General features: G+C 49.8%; 1 protein-coding gene across 1 annotated transcript in view; it reads right to left on the reverse strand.

The window, feature by feature from the left end:
• abcc2 (ATP binding cassette subfamily C member 2) overlaps positions 1-21650 on the reverse strand; it is a 33459-nt gene that overhangs the window by 8404 nt on the left and 3405 nt on the right. Inside the window, exons 5-26 of the mRNA XM_030378444.1 lie at positions 21374-21496; positions 20882-20937; positions 20570-20792; positions 20144-20337; positions 18733-18910; positions 17436-17690; positions 16942-17007; positions 16594-16731; positions 15427-15573; positions 14554-14638; positions 14317-14383; positions 14057-14183; positions 13482-13658; positions 12953-13120; positions 12442-12625; positions 11640-11784; positions 9456-9558; positions 9091-9310; positions 7050-7204; positions 5440-5595; positions 2806-3005; positions 2099-2225 (exon numbers count right to left, since the gene is read on the reverse strand). Coding sequence (XP_030234304.1) covers positions 2099-2225; positions 2806-3005; positions 5440-5595; positions 7050-7204; positions 9091-9310; positions 9456-9558; positions 11640-11784; positions 12442-12625; positions 12953-13120; positions 13482-13658; positions 14057-14183; positions 14317-14383; positions 14554-14638; positions 15427-15573; positions 16594-16731; positions 16942-17007; positions 17436-17690; positions 18733-18910; positions 20144-20337; positions 20570-20792; positions 20882-20937; positions 21374-21496 — 3294 coding nt within the window. The remainder of the gene's footprint in view (positions 1-2098; positions 2226-2805; positions 3006-5439; positions 5596-7049; positions 7205-9090; positions 9311-9455; positions 9559-11639; positions 11785-12441; positions 12626-12952; positions 13121-13481; positions 13659-14056; positions 14184-14316; positions 14384-14553; positions 14639-15426; positions 15574-16593; positions 16732-16941; positions 17008-17435; positions 17691-18732; positions 18911-20143; positions 20338-20569; positions 20793-20881; positions 20938-21373; positions 21497-21650) is intronic.

Raw genomic sequence — 21650 nt, forward strand, 5'->3', positions numbered from 1 at the left:
AAAATAAAGGAGAAACATAGTTGCATGCAAATCAGGTTTCTGTGTGTAGCCGGTGATACTAGCCAGTATCAGTACCCCACAATCAGGAACTGGCATCACTTATTCTGACAATGTTTGGCTCAACCGATACGTGTGAGTCTAGCTTTTCTCATATGAATGCCATCAGAACAAGGGCACGTTGCTCCATGACCTATGAGAAGCTGCATGAGTGTCTCAGGATGATCCAAACTAGGCAAACAAGGCAGTGCACTCTTTCTCACTGACTCACTGGCTCAAAATGTCTCATATTTACAGTAGTTCTGTTTTGTGATGATTCAAACAACATTGTTGAATTCTAAATACGTGTCCAAAATATGTGAGAAAAAAAATCTTTTATAATGATACGATTAAAAGTGAAGAAGGAAGGAATGCGTCTGACAAGTTTATTCCATGTAGTAGTACTATATATATTAAGCTAACACTACTTTAAGTACGATTTATTTGTAGCGATTCATTCACGTAGTTTTACTCTGTGTGGCCCATGAACCCCCAGTGGTTTTCCTTTTCGGCCCACTTGTTAAGGAGGTTGAATAGCCCTGACCTAGACCATCGTTATGATGAGTTAGGGATCCTTAACCCAGACTATCGTTATGAGGAGTTAGGGATCCTCAACCCAGACTATCGTTAAAAGGAGTTAGGGATCCTTAAACCTAGACTATCGTTAGGATGAGTTAGGGATCCTTAACCTAGACTATCGTTATGATGAGTTAGGGCTCCTTAACCTAGACTATCGTTATGATGAGTTAGGGATCCTTAACCTAGACTATCGTTAGGATGAGTTAGGGATCCTTAACCTAGATTATCGTTATGATGAGTTAGGGATCCTTAAACCTAGACTATCTTTATGATGAGTTAGGGATCCTTAACCTAGACTATCGTTAGGATGAGTTAGGGCTACTTAAACCTAGACTATCGTTAGGATGAGTTAGGGCTCCTTAAACCTAGACTATCGTTAGGATGAGTTAGGGATCCTTAAACCTAGACTATCGTTAGGATGAGTTAGGGATCCTTAACCTAGACTACCGTTATGATGAGTTAGGGATCCTTAACCTAGACTATCGTTAGGATGAGTTAGGGATCCTTAACCTAGATTATCGTTATGATGAGTTAGGGATCCTTAAACCTAGACTATCTTTATGATGAGTTAGGGATCCTTAACCTAGACTATCGTTAGGATGAGTTAGGGCTACTTAAACCTAGACTATCGTTAGGATGAGTTAGGGCTACTTAAACCTAGACTATCGTTAGGATGAGTTAGGGCTCCTTAAACCTAGACTATTGTTAGGATGAGTTAGGGATCCTTAAACCTAGACTATCGTTAGGATGAGTTAGGGATCCTTAACCTAGACTACCGTTATGATGAGTTAGGGATCCTTAACCTAGACTATCGTTATGATGAGTTAGGGATCCTTAACCCAGACTATCGTTATGAGGAGTTAGGGATCCTTAAACCTAGACTACCGTTATGATGAGTTAGGGATCCTTAACCTAGACTACCGTTATGATGAGTTAGGGATCCTTAACCTAGACTATCGTTATGATGAGTTAGGGATCCTTAACCCAGACTATCGTTATGATGAGTTAGGGATCCTTAACCCAGACTATCGTTATGAGGAGTTAGGGATCCTTAACCTAGACTATCGTTATGATGAGTTAGGGATCCTTAACCCAGACTATCGTTATGAGGAGTTAGGGATCCTTAACCTAGACTATCGTTAGGATGAGTTAGGGCTCCTTAAGCCTAGACTATTGTTATAATCTTAAGGTGCACGTTTAAACCAGCCTTTTCCATCCCCACCATCCTTGGTCTTCCATACTTTTCCTTTCATTGCGTCCTTGTATTCATATGATTCTCCAACAGGGCGTGGATGGCGTCCTTTAGATTTGGTGTGTAGTTTGGATAAAGTAATCCAAATAACCTTTAACACTGTCCCTAGTGTAATGAGTGTTTTTGTCTTTATGTGTGGTCGGAGTCGACATGTTTGCGTGACTATATGCGAGAGTGTGTGCGTTCGGGCATGTCTGGTTGTCTGTGTGCGTGCATGCGTGCGTGCGTTACATTGAGAGAGTAGGATATGGACAGGCCGACCAGCCCACTGTCCAGCTTCTTCCTTGCGATGACGGCGAACAGAGCGGAGAAGAACACCACCAGGTTGCCTAGGAACTCCAGGCGGATCGCCAGCCATCTGTGGAACGCACGCAATCAAAGCCCGTCATTCTTGGCGGCTTGTCATTTCGATTAATTAACACAAAACGAGGGGGATAAAGGCGGATGTAGGGGCTCAGGGTTGACTCTCGCTCGTGTGCCCCCAATCAGGGACTGCGTCGTAGTTACAGATAGAAGTACACGCCACCGCTGGCTAAACCGTAGCGACGGGTGGAAAGGCTAACATAAGTAGTAATCACAGGCGAAGGTCGGCCGGAAACACAGCCATAGGCGCAGTCCCTGAACAGAAACACTCAATAACCCGACAGCCATAGGCGCAGTCACTGAACAGAAACACTCAATAACCCGACAGACTAAAACAAGAGAGCGGGCACTATCGGAGTTTCTCGACCGTAAAGACGTCACGTTTTGTGACGCTGATTGTATGAAGTCGTTCTTTCTGTCAAGGCAAGTATCCCCCCGTTGACCATGAGGGGGAGATGTTCGGGGGGCCGGAGATCCAGACTAATCCGTCCAACGAAACGAGGATGTGAAGCCCAGTGATCGGGACGGCCCCCAGGCTAGCGCACCCCAGCCGAGGGAACGCTGATCTCCAGTACCTGTTGGACACGATCCAAGGGTAGACACTCTTGATGTTCTCGTCCATGGTGGTCTCGTTGTGCTTGAGGAAGCGCTCCTGGTGGCCGTAGGCCCGGATGACCGACAGCCCCGCCACCGTCTCGCCGAAGTGGGAGTAGATTGGCGAGCGGGATACCGAGTCCAGCCGCCGCAGCTGCCTGGAGGTGCCCACGTAGAACCTCTGGGGGGGGGTAAACACCAGCATGCTCTCAGGGGTTCAAACACACGTCTGAACGAGGGTCACTACCGTACAGTGTATAGTAGTCATTCCTTCACACCGACGGTTTAAGAGATTTTGAATCTCCTCATTATTTTTTTTATCTAAAAGCTGGATCCACGATTAGTTCATATCTCTATTTCATGATGCAATACCGTTCAAAGATAATAAAACGATGATATTGAATAATTGGCCAGCCCTACTTTATAGTATGCAGTGTATTGTTTAGTTTGTTTTTCAGATACGGGCGAGGTATTGGTTAGTGAAACCTGTGATCAACTCAGGATTATGGGCTTCAACCCCGATGTCAGGGGACTAACTACCCTCACCTCTCTACCTACCCTCACCTCTCTACCTACCCTCACCTCTCTACCTACCCTCACCCCTCTACCTACCCTCACCTCTCCACCTACCCTCACCTCTCTACCTACCCTCACCCCTCTACCTACCCTCACCTCTCTACCTACCCTCACCTCTCTACCTACCCTCACCCCTCTACCTACCCTCACCCCTCTACCTACCCTCACCTCTCCACCTACCCTCACCTCTCTACCTACCCTCACCTCTCTACCTACCCTCACCTCTCTACCTACCCTCACCTCTCTACCTACCCTACCCTCTCTACCTACCCTCACCTCTCTACCTACCCTCACCTCTCTACCTACCCTCACCTCTCTACCTACCCTCACCTCTCTACCTACCCTCACCTCTCTACCTACCCTCACCTCTCTACCTACCCTCACCTCTCTACCTACCCTCACCTCTCCACCTACCCTCACCCCTCTACCTACCCTCACCTCTCCACCTACCCTCACCTCTCTACCCTCACCTCTCTACCTACCCTCACCTCTCTACCTACCCTCTCTACCTACCCTCACCTCTCTACCTACCCTCACCTCTCTACCTACCCTCACCTCTCTACCTACCCTCACCTCTCTACCTACCCTCACCTCTCTACCTACCCTCACCTCTCTACCTACCCTCACCTCTCTACCTACCCTCACCTCTCTACCTACCCTCACCTCTCTACCTACCCTCACCCCTCCACCTACCCTCACCCCTCTACCTACCCTCACCTCTCTACCTACCCTCACCTCTCTACCTACCCTCACCTCTCTACCTACCCTCACCTCTCTACCTACCCTCACCTCTCTACCTACCCTCACCTCTCTACCTACCCTACCCTCTCTACCTACCCTCTCTACCTACCCTCTCTACCTACCCTCACCTCTCTACCTACCCTCACCTCTCTACCTACCCTCACCTCTCTACCTACCCTCACCCCTCTACCTACCCTCACCTCTCCACCTACCCTCACCTCTCTACCCTCACCTCTCTACCTACCCTCACCTCTCTACCTACCCTCACCCCTCCACCTACCCTCACCCCTCCACCTACCCTCACCTCTCTACCTACCCTCACCTCTCTACCTACCCTCACCTCTCTACCTACCCTCACCTCTCTACCTACCCTACCCTCTCTACCTACCCTCTCTACCTACCCTCTCTACCTACCCTCACCTCTCTACCTACCCTCACCTCTCTACCTACCCTCACCTCTCTACCTACCCTCACCCCTCTACCTACCCTCACCTCTCCACCTACCCTCACCTCTCTACCCTCACCTCTCTACCTACCCTCACCTCTCTACCTACCCTCTCCACCTACCCTCACCTCTCTACCTACCCTCACCTCTCCACCTACCCTCACCTCTCTACCTACCCTCACCCCTCTACCTACCCTCACCTCTCCACCTACCCTCACCTCTCTACCTACCCTCACCTCTCTACCTACCCTCACCTCTCTACCTACCCTCACCTCTCTACCTACCCTCACCTCTCTACCTACCCTCTCTACCTACCCTCACCTCTCTACCTACCCTCACCTCACCTCTCCACCTACCCTCACCTCTCTACCTACCCTCACCTCTCTACCTACCCTCACCTCTCTACCTACCCTCACCTCTCTACCTACCCTCACCTCTCTACCTACCCTACCCTCTCTACCTACCCTACCCTCTCTACCTACCCTCTCTACCTACCCTCTCTACCTACCCTCACCTCTCTACCTACCCTCACCTCTCTACCTACCCTCACCTCTCTACCTACCCTCACCCCTCTACCTACCCTCACCCCTCTACCTACCCTCACCTCTCCACCTACCCTCACCTCTCTACCTACCCTCTCTACCTACCCTCACCTCTCTACCTACCCTCACCTCTCTACCTACCCTTACCTGTGCATAGAAGACCATCAACAAAGCCTCTGCTAAAGTTTAAAATAATCAAATAGAAGGGGAGGAATACTTTGGAGCATTGCCTTTCCTAAGTTTGAGATTCTATTCATACGATTGGTGTGCATTTGTATATTGCACGAAAAAGAAGCCTGTCAAAAACGCACCTGTACAAAGTAATAAACCACCGCGAGGGGTATGATGACGACGGCGAAGGTGGGTGTGGTCAGACAGATGACGAAGAGCGTCCCGACAACGCCCAGAAGACAGAGAATCCAGGAGCGGAAACACTGCGGGAGGGCCTCGTCCACCGTGAAGATATCCTGCAGCACGGAAAGGGCACAATGCATCATGGGAGCTTTGTGGAGTTCTGTGGAGCATTAGTCTCTAGTTTCACGATTAATGAAACATTACTACCTACATTAACTAATATTATATATACATCAGTAACTACTATCACAATGCTACTACACGCTGATGTGACGTTGTTAGTTATGGTTGGACGTCGACACCACCCAAGGGGGTTTACGGACCCTTACGTCCTTGCGGACCCTCCATGCGTCCACCGCAAGGGCTGGACGTGCGCCTCCCAAAAATGTTAACCTTGCGTCGAGGCGACGCAGCAGCAAGGGCTGTGATTGGTCCGCTAACGTAAACCCGACGCAGAACCAAAACAGGTTTGCGACTGCGTCGGAGCGACTGCGTGGTCACTGCGTTGCGTCATGTTGAGCCGTAACTATGCCTTAACCAAGTGAGACTCTGTCCACCCTGTTGTATGACAGAGAAGGTGAGGGCGAGGTTTAGAAGGTTCAAGTATCCCATTCAGTATCCCACCGAGTGGTAATAATAGAGGCACATTAATGCTATTTCTGAAGGACAAATTATACTTTTGTCAATCAGGGACCTTCATGTACACAGGTTAGTAATACGATGCATAACTCTTAATAGCTGTTTTTTTTTTCATAAAAAATAATAATAATCTTTAATTCCTACTATCTTAATTCCTACTAGTTAGGGTCTGAGGGGTAGGTTCAGGGTTAGGGACTCGGGGGTAGGTTCAGGGTCAGGGACTCAGGGGTAGGTTCAGGGTCAGGGACTCAGGGTTAGGTTCAGGGTCAGGGACTCAGGGTTAGGTTCAGGGTCAGGGACTCGGGGTAGGTTCAGGGTCAGGGACTCGGGGTTAGGTTCAGGGTCAGGGACTCAGGGTTAGGTTCAGGGTCAGGGACTCGGGGGTAGGTTCAGGGTCAGGGACTCGGGGTAGGTTCAGGGTCAGGGACTCGGGGTTAGGTTCAGGGTCAGGGACTCAGGGTTAGGTTCAGGGTCAGGGACTCAGGGTTAGGTTCAGGGTTAGGGTTAGGGTCAGGGACTCGGGGTCAGGGACTCGGGGGTAGGTTCAGGGTCAGGGACTCGGGGGTAGGGTCAGGGACTCAGTGGAAGGTTCAGGGTCAGGGACTCAGGGTTAGGGTCAGGGACTCGGGGGTAGGTTCAGGGTCAGGGACTCAGGGTTAGGTTCAGGGTTAGGGTTAGGGACTCGGGGTCAGGGACTCAGGGGTAGGTTCAGGGTCAGGGACTCGGGGGTAGGTTCAGGGTCAGGGACTCAGGGTTAGGGTCAGGGACTCAGGGTTAGGGTCAGGGACTCGGGGGTAGGTTCAGGGTCAGGGACTCAGTGGTAGGTTCAGGGTCAGGGACTCGGGGGTAGGTTCAGGGTCAGGGACTCAGGGTTAGGGTCAGGGACTCGGGGGTAGGTTCAGGGTCTTGACTACGTCTCCAGCCCCACCTTGGCGAAGCGGTTGACCACCCGGCCGGTGGGCGTGGTGTCGAAGAAGACCATGGGCACCCTTAGGATGGTGTGGAGCAGCCGAGAGTGAAGGATACTGGAGGCCAAGACGGAGCCCTCCGCCATGAACAGGGTGCCCAGGAACACAAACAGACCTGAGGGGGGGGAGAGACTTAATAGTTACCCATATTTTTGATGTATATGCACTAGGGCTGTAACGATACGCATATCGAAACCGAAATCGCGACACTCAAAGCCACGAACCTGTCTCGCGGTGTGAGAAGGCTGAAGCGCGATACGCCCCTTCTAACTCTTCGGTCAAATTGTCCGATTTAAATTTGCTAATAATTTGTCTAAATAATTGTCTGCTGACAGCGCCCCCTCCTATCGATGCCGTAAGTATGGGACGAGATGCACTCTCTGTGATGACAGCTCTCCGTGGCTACGGAGGATTGCATTTCTCCACAGCCGTTGAAGTCCTCATATGCGATACGAACGACATTTATCCAGAGTGGGCCAAGCGCGAAAAAAATTGCCTGTGTGATCCTGTCTCTATTGTTCTGTGTGATTTGACTGGCAGTTTGTCTGCTTATAGGTCGGAATGAAGCGGCCACCGATTATTGACAGGATGGGTACTTTATTCTACCGGACTCGTTCGCTTCTTCACTAGACACACACGCTACCGCTCGCTCTCCTCGCTCGTCCACTCACTCGCTGACGTCACTCACACACGCATACGCACACTGCCATTCTCGCGCACACACATATGCTACTCGTAACACTATGCCTCGTTATTGCGACGTTCATTTTTTTCCTCATCTATTGAAAGTTAGGCTATTAAACATGTTGCATTCTATACAGCCTGATTATGTCATTATTTAAGCTACATAGCCTAATAAGAAGCGCTAATAAGGATATTTGAATAAACCAACCAAACAGTTAAAGGGGCCCCATTATGCCTACTAGCAAAAAGCATCCTCCAACTGCAATCTTTGGTTATTTCTTTATTAATTTAGCAATACTTTGATAGTATTCTTTCTGTTCAAATCTGTTCAGTGTTCCAAATTATTTTTTATTAAATGTTACATTAAGATAATTGGCATATAAGTGTTGTTTAAATAAAATGCTTTTTAAATTTAAAAAAAATCGTGGGATGTATCGAACCGTGGGTCAAAAATCGCGATACCAACCGAATCGTGAGTTTGTGTATCGTTACAGCCCTAATATGCACCCATATTATTACATTTCCGTACATGTTCATCTTTGCCGTTCACATACTTCCATGCGTCTGTGCTGCAGCGAATGGACTCACCACAATAGGTCTCCATGGAAACAGATGTGATGGCATGAATAAATCAGTAATTTCCATTGCTTGCTTATTTCCCCGATAGCAATAATAACAACGACAATACTGCTCACGACAAAGTGCACTTGAAACAATGGACACAGTGATTGTTACCTCAATTCTAATCACAACGACCCTGTTGGCCCTGATTGTATTCCTCAAAGAAAGCCTGGGTCTGTCTGTCTCTGTCTCTCTGTGTGTCTGTGTGCGTCTCTCTGTCTGTCTGTCTCTCTGTCTCTCTCTCCTCTGATAACACATGCCCAACGTGATGTCACTTTGTCGCTCCAAACGCCTTGTAAGGCTAATCACACTCACACCTGGTGGTATAATATGTCGCCTTTAAAGTAGGACGGTCAGGCATTTCTTTCTGATGTTTTTTCTTTTTGTCATATTTTTTGAAATTTCTCTTCATCCCGACAGCTATCAACCTATAATATGTTACGGCAAACAAAAATAAACTTTAAAAAATGAGCTCTATGCATGTTTTGGGGGAGAGGCTTTGAAGGGGAGGTTGATTGGTCTCCTACAAATGCTGACCCCACACACACACGCGCACACACACACACACACACACACACACACACACACACACACACACACACACACACACACACACACACACACACACACACACACACACACACACACACACACACACACACACACACACACACACACACACACACACACCCTTACCCTGCGCTACTCCCAGGGCACCAAACACTCCCACGCGGGTGTCCCTCTTGGAGGCGGGGTACGTCATGTTGAAGTAGTCCACAGAGTCCGTGGTCCAGTCGCTCAGCCACAGGTTCTGGCCGATGAAGGCGACGTTCTGGACCAGGTACATCAGGAACATCATGCTGGAGTAGCCCCATCCAACGGCTCGCAGGTACTGCAGGTACATCGAGAACTTGACCTGCACAGAGGACCCGGGCCGGGACGCCACAGACAGGTTTCAGACTAAACTGAATGCAGGTTGTGTGTGTGTGAGGGATTTTTTGTGCGGGTCACTCTCCATGTGCGTGCATGATTTTTCCCCAATGGGGTGACGTGAATAGTACCTGTCCTGTTTCCATGGTTTCTTTCTCTATGAGCCTCTGGCCTTTCTTCAAATCTGTAGCAAGCTCTTTCTTTGGCGATGAGCTGTTTGACCGCAATCTCACACTGTAGTAGAGTGGGCATGAGAGATGGGGGGGGGGATCAAACAAAGAGGAACAACATGAAGTGGGATGTTCACTTATGACCAAAGAAAAACACATGGGAGACTATATTCTTTTTGTGAACGGCAAGGCTTGCTGAAAAGCGATCCTCTTCTAAAGCGTCTACCATTCTTGTCGTGCTATTACTAGACAGTGGTACTTTCTTGATAAACTCTCTCAAAGACGCGTTTCTTTTTTCCATCTTGCCTGAGCACTTAGTCCAGCATATCCACAGCACGACGTCAAAAGGAGAAAGGTGTGCGTAGGCGTTATTCATACTCTCATACCCTCATTCAAAACACAGTGATTGAAACAAATAAAAGCCTGCCTGGGCTATTGAAGTTTTACGGCAGGCCTACCACTGTCATCCACCTACCCGACGTCAAGTGGACCGGGTTGAATTCACTGCGGGTCTCTCTTCTTACTGTCCTTCTCAACACTCTCTGATCTCACTAAAAGGCTAGCAGCTCGAAAACAAGGGGTATTTAGAATATAAAAAATGTGTGATTAATCGCGAGTTAACTGTGACATTAATGCGATTAAATATTGTAATCGCTTGAGAGAACTAATATATATATATATATATATATATATATATATATATAGAATTGTATTTTTTTTCTCAGTAATGCTTTTGCGGGCCATAAATCAACTCGTTGCGGGCCGCCTAGTGGGGACCACTGCTCTATCTGTATGGGTTACTATCTGTATGGGTTACTATCTGTATGGGTTACTATCTGTATGGGTTACTATTGCTATAGTCATTGTCGTATCCGTTTTCATTTAACTCTCCTGTTGTTTTGTAACTGGAGCTGTTGACACTCACTGATGGGCACATTTCGTAAACCAACCGAAAGAAAAAACTAAAACGCTGATTTGATAACAAATAAACAAACTACAAATAAACCCTGGTATCTGGGGGTTAAGACGTGTTACAGCACTTCAATTTGTGGTTGCTTCAATATTGATTGTATGCTTTTGATTGCGTTCGGCCTCGCTCACACTGTGTTGGTTTAGAAGCACCTGCCCCTTCAGTAATGCAAACGAGAAATGTCCAGACCAGCTGCTGGTGTTCTATTCTTTCCTCTCTCTCCAGCCCCCTCCTCCTCTCTGACTCCTCCCACAGTCCCTAGCCCCCTCCTCCTCTAACTCCTCCCACAGTCCCTAGCCCCCTCCTCCTCTCTGACTCCTCCCACAGTCCCTAGCCCCTCCTCCTCTGACTCCTCCCACAGCCCCCAGCACCCCCCCCTCCTCCTCTCTGACCCAGTGGTGCTGGCTCACCTGCCCCCCCCCCCCCCCCCCCCTCCTCCTCTCTGACCCAGTGGTGCTGGCTCACCTGCCCCCCCCCCCCCCCCCCTCCTCCTCTCTGACCCAGTGGTGCTGGCTCACCTGCCCCCCCCCCTCCTCCTCTCTGACCCAGTGGTGCTGGCTCACCAGCCCCCCCCCCCCCTCCTCCTCTCTGACCCAGTGGTGCTGGCTCACCTGCCCCCCCCCCCCCCTCCTCCCCTCTGACCCAGTGGTGCTGGCTCACCAGCCCCCCCCCCCCCCCCCCCCTCCTCCTCTCTGACCCAGTGGTGCTGGCTCACCAGCCCCCCCCCTCCTCCTCTCTGACCCAGTGGTGCTGGCTCACCTGCCCCCCCCCCCCTCCTCCTCTCTGACCCAGTGGTGCTGGCTCACCTGCCCCCCCCCCCCCCCCCCCCCCCCCCCCCCCCCCCCCTCCTCCTCTCTGACCCAGTGGTGCTGGCTCACCTGCCCCCCCCCCCCCTCCTCCTCTCTGACCCAGTGGTGCTGGCTCACCTGCCCCCCCCCCCCCCCCCCCCCTCCTCCTCTCTGACCCAGTGGTGCTGGCTCACCTGCCCCCCCCCCCCCTCCTCCTCCTCTCCGACTCCTCCCACAGCCCCCAGCCCCCCCTCCTCCTCCTCTCTGACCCAGTGGTGCTGGCTCACCTGCCCCCCCCCCTCCTCCTCTCTGACCCAGTGGTGCTGGCTCACCTGCCCCCCCCCCCCCCCCCCCCTCCTCCTCTCTGACCCAGTGGTGCTGGCTCACCTGCCCTGGCTCCGCAGGCTGCGGCGGATGCTGCCCTCCCTCTTCAGCGTGCCCGTCACCACGTCCTCGGGGGCGCAGTCGGCCTGGAGGTCCTCCCCTCCGGAGACCTCCTCCTCCTCCCCCTCCACCTCCACCCCAACGGCCTCTGATTGGACAGAGACGGGGTTGGATGGGTTTATTGGGCAGAGACACAGACACGCGCAACGAGAGAACCTCACGATTACAATGAGGCCATTTAGCCGACGCTTTTATTCAAAGCGACCGATCGGTTAATACAAACACAGACACCCCGACGCTCGTCCCTGTGATGCCCGTTTACTGTAATTACAATATTACAGTACATTGTAACTGATATCATGATCACCATGGGAACATAATGCAACTATAATGCAAGTGATAATTATAACACGACTTTGATAAATAGGCTGATGGATTGTGATTGGTCCCTTAAGGCTTTTAGCGGTTTGCTATCAGCAGACCGCTGCCTCGGATGGTATTCCCAACCATAGCATCCGTCGGACTATTCACTTTTTAAAAAGGATACAATACAATTATTTTAATATCAATCAAACATTTTGTTGCTTGGATATCTGGTGTCAAATTAAACATTTATTGGTCATTATTTCGAAATAAACACTGAGAGGATCATCAAATACCCCGTCTGTACATTATCCCTCAGTTAACATACTATCTCACACACACACACACACACACACACACACACACACACACACACACACACACACACACACACACACACACACACACACACACACACACACACACACACACACACACACACCTGCTGCCGGGCCCTGCTCCCGGTTCTCCTCCTTGGCGTACGTGTCCAGGAACTCGGAGAAGGCCCCCTTGGTGGCCCGCAGGCTCTGGTAGGACCCCACTTCTGACACCGCCCCCTCCACCAGCACCACGATCTCATCCACGTAGGGCAGGAAGCTCACCCCGTGGGTCACCAGGATGCGCGTCTGCACGCACAACAACAGAGAGACGGGGGGTCAGGGGGGGGGGGGTCAGGGGGGGCCAGCTCTGGTATTCCTTTGGGGGGGGGTTTTCCTTTGGGGGGGGGGTCCTTTGGGGGGGTTTTCCTTTCCATTATTGCATTCCAATAATATTTGAAACTGAGTGGAGAAGAGCGGACAGAGCGATCTGACGTTCCGGATCGTTTTGGAGATAAGGACTTTGGACTGGCTGTGGCTGGTTCATCGTTGGCTCCAGATGAACATAGAAGAGAATAAAAGAGAACGGAGGGCAGTTTGAGTTTGTACATTTCTTTAGGTTGGGCCATGCCTCACCTTGTCTTTAAGAAGGCCCTTGGGGCCGATGACCTCCCTGAAGAGGTGCTTCCCCACGTGGGAGTCCACGGCCGACAGCGGGTCGTCCAGCAGGTAGATGTCCGAGTGGCTGTAGGCCGCCCGGGCCAGGCTGATACGCTGCTTCTGCCCTCCAGACAGGTTAATACCCTGGAGGACGGGAGAGAGAAGGGAGAGGAGGAGAGGGGATAGGGGAGAGGGGAGAGGGGAGAGGGGAGAGGGGAGAGGGGAGGAGAGAGGGGAGGGGGGAGAGGGGAGGGGGGAGAGGGGATAGGGGAGAGAGGAGGGGGGAGAGGGGAGAGGGGAGGAGAGGGGAGAGGAGACAAGAATAAGACGAGGCGAGAGAGGAGAAGTTCCCGACCAGAGAGAAGAAGAGAGGAGAAAAGAAGAAGAAGATCAAATTAATGTTGGCACACTCGAACACACAGACAAACAACCGGTTATTTCTGCGCATGCTGTTCCTTGGAGTCCGACGCGGCTCAGCGAGAGGAGGCTCCCTCTGCGGTCTCACCTTCTCCCCGATCTCCGTGAGGTCGCGGCCGGGCAGCAGCTCCAGGTCGGGGCCCAGGGCGCAGGCGTCCAGCACCCCCTGGAAGCGGTCGCTGTCGTGGGGGCCACCAAACAGGATGTTGTCCCTGAGGGTGGCGTTCTGGATCCAGGCCTGCTGGGGCACGTAGGCTACTGAACCCTAGGACAGAAAGATTATTCACACTCATTTATTATTCAGAGTCAGGTGCTTCATCTCTCACTGATAAATGTACCCAATGAGTTGGTAGGGGTTACAGATCTTGTTTGAGTCCAATCTTGTTCAGGGATCCTACCCCTGGACTTTGGACACTGGGGATCAAACCCAGATCCATTCCACTAACCAGGAGACTATCCTGCCCATCATCGTCTTAATATACTTTATATTTTTTACCTCCCAAAATTTGAAATTATTTATTTTGGTAGATGGGTGTAATGATCTCAACAGCTTTTAGAATGAATGTAGAATGTGAATGTGAACGAACGCAAAGGATTCCTCAGCGTGTGAGTGACAGCGTGTGAGTGACAGCGTGTGAGTGACAGCGTGCGAGTGACAGCGACCTGCAGGTTGACGAAGCCCTTGACGCTGTGGAGCTCCCCGAGGATGGCCGAGATGAGGGAGGACTTCCCAGAGCCCACCGCCCCCACCACCGCCACCAGCTTACCCCGCCCCACATCCAGAGAGATGCTGAGACACACACACACACACACACACACTTAGTGTGGAGTCTGAATGCATACTGTGCCATGCCTACTGAAGGGGTATTATAGCGTGTAGGACGTGGGCCAGGGGCCGTGATGGATTCGATCAGCACGCTCACTTCTTCAGCACAGGATCCACTTCTTTCTCCCAAGTGAAGGTTCCGTCACAGATGCTCACCGCTGTGTCTGAAGGGAGGACAACGCAGGGTGGGAGAGGGTGAGAGTCACACACACACACACACACACACACACACACACACACACACACACACACACACACACACACACACACACACACACACACACACACACACACACACACACACACACACACACACACGAGGAGGCAGACTCACTGAAGCTGGAGTCGTGGCGCACGATGTCCGGGTCGAGGTCGTCACCCCCCAGGAACTTTTCGAGGCGCTTCTTCGACACTGCCGTCTAAACGTAAACAAACAAATACACCCAAGCACTTATTCAACTATCTCCATGTACGAGTGCGTGTTTGTGTGTGTGGAACAGCGAATGTGTGTGTTTGAGTGTAACAGTTTGTGTGTGTGCGTGGCGTGTGTGTTTGAGACAAGGAAATAGAAAAACATTAAGTAAGGTTACCAGGCTAAATAATGAACACCAAAAAACGACCTTCATTATACTGCTGGTGCAACATTTTAACCACTAGGTGGCAGAGTAGACAACAGGTTCATGACATGACTTCAACCTCACAGAGGGCAGTGGGTCTGTCCTTAACACACATTAACATCAGTGTCATGGGTCCTCAAAGAACATCCTGTCACAGGAGCGACAGGGTGTCCTTATACAATACGAGTAGATCACTTGAAATCCAATTTCACCTGCATGTCATAACGATCGCTCCAGTGCAAGGCTCGACGGTGTAGGGTGTCGTGGAACTAATGACAAAAACTTGTTTCCATGTCTAGCCATTTCACACTACTGTCTCAGGGACTCGTTTTGCCAAGTCAAACAGATTAGCTGTGTTGTCAGACTGGTTCTTTGTAGTTTGGGGCATAGTTTCAGGGGATAAACGTACTGAGTGAGTGAGTGAGTGAGTGAGTGAGTGAGTGAGTGAGTGAGTGAGTGAGTGAGTGAGTGAGTGAGTGAGTGAGTGAGTGAGTGAGTGAGTGAGTGAGTGAGTGAGTGAGTGAGTGAGTGAGTGAGTGAGTGAGTGAGTGAGTGAGTGAGTGAGTGAGTGAGCGAGTTTCCGTACTCACCTGCACCATGATGGCGATGAGCATTGGCAGCATTGTGAGGGGGAAGCGCAGGATGTTGAAGAGCGCGATGGAGGTGAACGCCTTCTCTGCGTCCAGCACGTTCTCCGAACTCACAGCAACAAACACGCCGAACGTGGCCAGGGAGACCTGCAGCCAACGCACGCACACAGTGAGTGCATGTCCTACCACACGCTCTTGCTACTTTCCTTTAATTCTTCATCGTTCACTATTACTCTTTACCTATTCATTTTGCATGTCTTTCATTTACAAATGTATACATATTTGTTTGCTACAACTCATCAGGGCCGTTTCTAGGTTTCTGAAACATCCATGATGGTTTAGCCCAGAGGGAAAACAACACATTATTCCGATGCAATTTTTTCATAATGCTTTACCTAAATAAACTAAATACGCAGTTTATTATAGCTTTAAATAGCTACCCGACTGCTGTGCTGCCTATCCCCAAACATCTAAAGTTGCATTCAAGTTATTTCAGAGTAAAATGAATACAATGGAGACAGACCATCCATCCCTCCATCCATCCGACTGGGGATAGGAGAGGTTCAGTCACTTGAGGTGGTAAACAGTCTGGTTATGTTTTAAACTGTTTATTCTCTTTCCAGAAGGACTATCTAGGACTAAGCTACTTTATTTTGAGATGCTCCTGGAATCCCGATGTCTCTTTCTAAATAATTAACTACCATTAGTGACTAGAATCATTTTATCACTTCTAGACTGAATTCAATTAATGCATTCCATAGCAACCAGAAATTGAAGACATATATTTTTATTTTTTACCAGAGATTTATTCGGGGCTTTAGCCCTGAACAAAGCCTGCAATTCATATTGTGTACATAATGTATACTTTCCATGTATTTATATTTTGCTGTTGTCGGGCACTTCTCAATTACTGTGCTATACTTCCTGCCATGAACCCCTAGTCCCTTATGTTATTTATCTAAGCCCGTCTACTTCTGCCTCGTCAGTCCCCGTCCCTGGACCCACCAAAGAAGGGGCGCAGTAGAAGGAGTTGAGGTACTAGGACCTACCAAAGAAGGGGCGCAGTAGAAGATGAAGGTGGAGAAGGAGTGGAGGTACTAGGACCTACCAAAGAAGGGGCGCAGTAGAAGATGAAGGTGGAGAAGGAGTTGAGGTACTAGGACCTACCAAAGAAGGGGCGCAGTAGAAGATGAAGGTGGAGAAGGAGTTGAGGTAGGCAAACTTCCTCATGACCTGCAGCTCCTGCCCACGGATGCCTTCCACCTGAGTTTGGAAGGACGGCTCCCAGGCAAACAGCTTCAGGATCTGGGGAGGAAACAAACGTATGGACATGAGGAACCTCAGGGTTCTGCTGAGGGGGCCATGAGGAACCTCAGGGTTCTGCTGAGGGGGCCATGAGGAACCTCAGGGTTCTGCTGAGGGGGCCATGAGGAACCTCAGGGTTCTGCTGACGGGGGTCATGAGGAACCAGGGTTCTGCTTTCACAACATGACCGACCATCATCGTCAAACTCACCTTCATGCCGTTGAGGATTTCGTTCATGATTTTCAGCCTCTTGTCTTTGTGCTCCATGTTCTTAATCTGAAAACAGGGAAACACAAAAGATAAGGATTTGGAGATTTGATCTCAATAAGGCCCTCAAGCCATTGCTATTGAGAGAACAGACAACTCAGGGGTATACAATTAAATTCAATGGCAATTCAATGCTTGTGTGCGTGCATGTGTTTGTGTGTGTGCGCATAAGAGCGTGTGCAGGATTGTGTGTTTGTGTGCCTGCCTGTGCATGTGTTCCTTTGTGAGTATATCAATGCCTATGTGTGTATCAATGTGTGCAAGTGCCTGTGTGCGAGTGCGAGAAGTAGTGAGTGCTTGCAACACACACACACACACACACACACACACACACACACACACACACACACACACACACACACACACACACACACACACACACACACACACACACACACACACACACACACACACACACACACACACACACTCCTGACCTGCAGCTTCCTGGCCTTGGTGGCGAGGAACCCGTTGATGGGCACCATGAGCACCATGACGGCCAGGCCGGCCAGCACCGACGGGCCCAGCTCCAGCCACAGGAACACGATGGCCAGGAGGATCTGCAGGGGGCAGGACCACAGCAGGTGGATGAAGCTGAAGATGTCGTTGAAGCGCTGGGCGTCGGCAGACATGAGGTTCACCGTCTCCCCCACTGTGGTCTCCTTGCGGGAGCTGTTGGACACCACCAGCGCCTGTGGGGGGGGGGGGGGAGCCGTGAGGAAGACTGAAGAAGTGGACCCAGGAGACCGAGAACGCCGCATCTGTACATTCGATGGTCAGCCGATGCATCACTGGGTTTCACTTTATGTACACACTGGTGCAGTTCAAAACTTTCAAAGCGCGCTTCTTTGTATTGCTGGTTTGGCGTCCGGTGTTGCTGCCTGCAGAAGCGCAACAACTTCACACTCGACAATCCCCTTCCTCTGCAATACACCAGGCGGTGCAGTGCCCACTGCCTGCCCGTTCAGAACAACCCAGGGCACCACACTGCCTTGGGTCTGCAGCGCTACACCTCCCAGGGGGGGTCCTGCTCCAGGCCCGGTCTGATCCGGTACTGCTGCTTCACCAGAAGCGCTCATTATACCAACATTTCACTCGACAGTGAAACTTCCCTTCATCAGTAATAGCCCGCCGAGCGTGGGGTCGATTAGGATGAATGGTTGTAGAGAACAGGACTGAGAGCCGCACTGCTCTAATTAGATTAGAGAGATTAGAGAGATTAAGATCTCTAATTAGATTGACAGATATAGATCTCTAATTAGATTGAGAGATAGAAATCTCTATGTAGCACACTTACACATAACATGCCACTTTATATTTATATACATGTATTTAATATCTATCCCCTTCTTGTGTATTTTATAAATATTGTTTATGACACGTTTTAATTATTGTTTTGTGTTATGTGTATTTGTATGATTTGTCGTACTTGCTTTTCTTATTTATTTACTTTTTTTGTTCGTAATAAAAATGAAATTAACTTTAATTCTCACTAAACAAATCCCCTCACACTTCCGTCTCCGACGACGACCACAACCTGTGAAAGTGCTGAGCACGGTGGTTTTTTTTGTCTAGTACAGCTGATTTGACTGAGTTGTTGGAGGAAGAAAAGAAATCGCTGCACAATGGTGACGTGTTGTACTGGAACCACAACGGCCAAGAGCTGACAGCGTCTTTCAGCTCCAAGAGAAAAGTCAACCTTGTTCAGAGGGGATGGCGGCCGGCCGTACCAACCTTCTTGTACACGGCGGCCATGATGGAGGTGCGGACCTTCATGCCCAGGACGAAGCAGCGCTGGAAGTACTGCTGGAGGAACACGGACTGGAGGACGGCCACCAGAACCAGCAGCACAGAGTACATGTAGCCGTGCCAGTCAGGGGCCTCTTCGTTCTTGGTGAAGGAGATCATCAGCCTGAAATAGTGCGTGAATGGAGTTTTTAGAGCAAATAATCGTTACCATGGGAACGGGGCTAGCGTGTGGGTGGATGTTCAATCGTATCCACGTAAATTAATGAGGACGCAATTAAAGAATCAACACGACAATAGCAAGACAAACTTACAATAATGAATAAATAAGTTAAAAGTATCGATAAAACCAAAAATGTAAAAAGGTAATACTTGGATTCTCTGCGGCGCACTGCTGTGCTAAACAGATTTCGCTCATAGACAAAACAAATCCTTTATCTCTCAAAAGCTAGGATAACAATGCTATATCTTCCTTAAGAGGTTAACTATTGAGGAACTGTGCCAAGTTCCCAGAAGTTTACTTTTGCAGATTAATAATTCAAACAGAGGATATGTTGAGTCAGAATTCAGGAGAAGACATAACATTCAGTCTCATATACTAACTTTTCATTCACCGCCTATCCTGAGTTAAAGAGAATGACGACTCGTGCTGCGAGCCTTAGCAGTTAACTCCGAGATAATCCAACCATGGATGCAATTCCAATTTCCTTCCATCGTCAATTTGTATGAGATAATGCAAACAACTTCATATAGCAAGGACTTTATAGGATTACATCAAAACTATTGTATTCTGTAGTACACAATGTATTTTTTCATTTGCGTTAGCATTTACCCTTAACGTGTATTAAAGTAATAGACTTTCTCTACATCAACACCTCATAAAAGTGTGCTAATCCATGACTACAGTAGGCTTTTTATCAGTGACGTATGTGACACTTCTGAACGATGACATAACTGCTTGTCCCTTTACGGAACTACGGATGGCAGAGAGTTCCTTGTACCCTGCAGAGTGTCAAATGTTCTGCTAGCATCAGCAAACACAAAGAACATTTGTGTTTAACAAAGACTTGGGACATACAGTGTGGGACCTAGAACGCTATGTTAATTTTCCCAGATCTCCACACTCAGGTTGAAGTGCTAGAACGGGCCTTTTGACTCAGAGCGATTGAGTACTTTAAGAAAAGTGTATTTCGAGATCAGTCAAAGGTTACTTGACATGATGTCTATAATGTGTGACTAGCCTGGTGACTAAAACAGCACGTTTCTTTTAGGATTCATTGTAATATTTAACAGTAGATAGGCCTATCTTAAATCCTTATTTTGAAAACAAATAAGAAAAACAGATTTTAAAATGACTCGTTTGAATGATTGACTGAAGGAATATTTAAAAAAGACTCACTTCAGGAGTTGAGGACTGACGAAGGCTAGCAGGTCCTGAAGGAGCTTGAAGAACGCAGACTCGATCAGAGTTCTCTTGAAGCACTTGAAGATGGTGAAAATGAGCCACCCTTGAGGGTAGTTCTCCTCTTCCTTCACCTTTTCTTCCTTCCCTTTCTTGCCCTTCTTGTCCTTTTTCTTCCCCTCCATTTCCTCCTTAAATGAGATGGGAAAGTTGAGTAATAATTCATCATAATAATAATAATAACAATAGGCATGCACATCTGCTCCTAGACACAGCTCCTCTGCCTCTGGAACCGAAGCAGTGCCTTACGGTCCTCCCAATCTATACAATCATCACAACCTCCACACCCCTTCCCCTTTGTGCCGTTAACATCTACCATGACATGCACACCCATGTGTGTGTGTGTGCGAGTTTCATATGCACCATCATCAGTACGTCTTGGCTGACGCCGTTCTGCTTGGCGGGCCGGGGATCCTTCGCAGGCTTTGCTTCGGACTTCTTCTTGGCGTAGCGGAGGCGGGCGGCGCCCAGCTGCGACTCCATGTGGGAGTGGAAGTGGCGGTGGATCTGGCTGGTGCTGTCCGCCTCCTTCAGCTCCCACAGGTCCTCCTGCACCAGCGGCCGCTTGTAGCCGTTCACCACCATGCTAACACCACCAGACAGGCGGGGGGGGTCAGAGAGCAGCAGGGGGGTACCCCGGGAGTGAGGTCTGGGTGTGTCTGTGTGCGTGTGTACCTGTTAAACCAGTTGAAGGTGATTCTACTCAGGAAGGCCGCCCCTGCCTCTGGATTCTGTGGGAAGCAAAAAGAAAGAAAAGAGCGAGTGTTGAATGGACCAGAGAGCGAGTGTTGAATGGACCAGAGAGCGAGTGTTGGATGGACCAGAGAGCGAGTGTTGGATGGACCAGAGAGCGAGTGTTGAATGGACCAGAGAGCGAGTGTTGAATGGACCAGAGAGCGAGTGTTGGATGGACCAGAGAGCGAGTGTTGGATGGACCAGAGAGCGAGTGTTGGATGGACCAGAGAGCGAGTGTTGAATGGACCAGAGAGCGAGTGTTGAATGGACCAGAGAGCGAGTGTTGGATGGACCAGAGAGCGAGTGTTGGATGGACCAGAGAGCGAGTGTTGGATGGACCAGAGAGCGAGTGTTGGATGGACCAGAGAGCGAGTGTTGGATGGACCAGAGCCCCGGGGGCCCCCAGTGCTTTGATCCGGGCGCTGCCGGTACCTTCTTGACCACCTCCGCTGCTTCGCGGGGGACGTCTGCCAGGGCGGACAGGACCAGCCCCACTAGCTCCAGGGCGAAGGAGGCGTAGAAGAGGCTGTATCTGGGGATATCTGGCACCTCTCCCTAGACAGGACCACACAGTCCAACAGGGGTGTTACCGGGTTAGAGAGCAGCGTAGGGTATCTTTATATTCATTTCACCTCCGAGCAGCCACTCCCTATTTTGAAGAAATTCCCGCCGAAGTGAGAGGTCTAAAAATATCAGCGTTACTTAAGTT

Source organism: Gadus morhua, chromosome 15 (genome assembly GCF_902167405.1).
Source record: "Gadus morhua chromosome 15, gadMor3.0, whole genome shotgun sequence".
In the NCBI taxonomy this organism is placed as follows: domain Eukaryota; kingdom Metazoa; phylum Chordata; class Actinopteri; order Gadiformes; family Gadidae; genus Gadus; species Gadus morhua.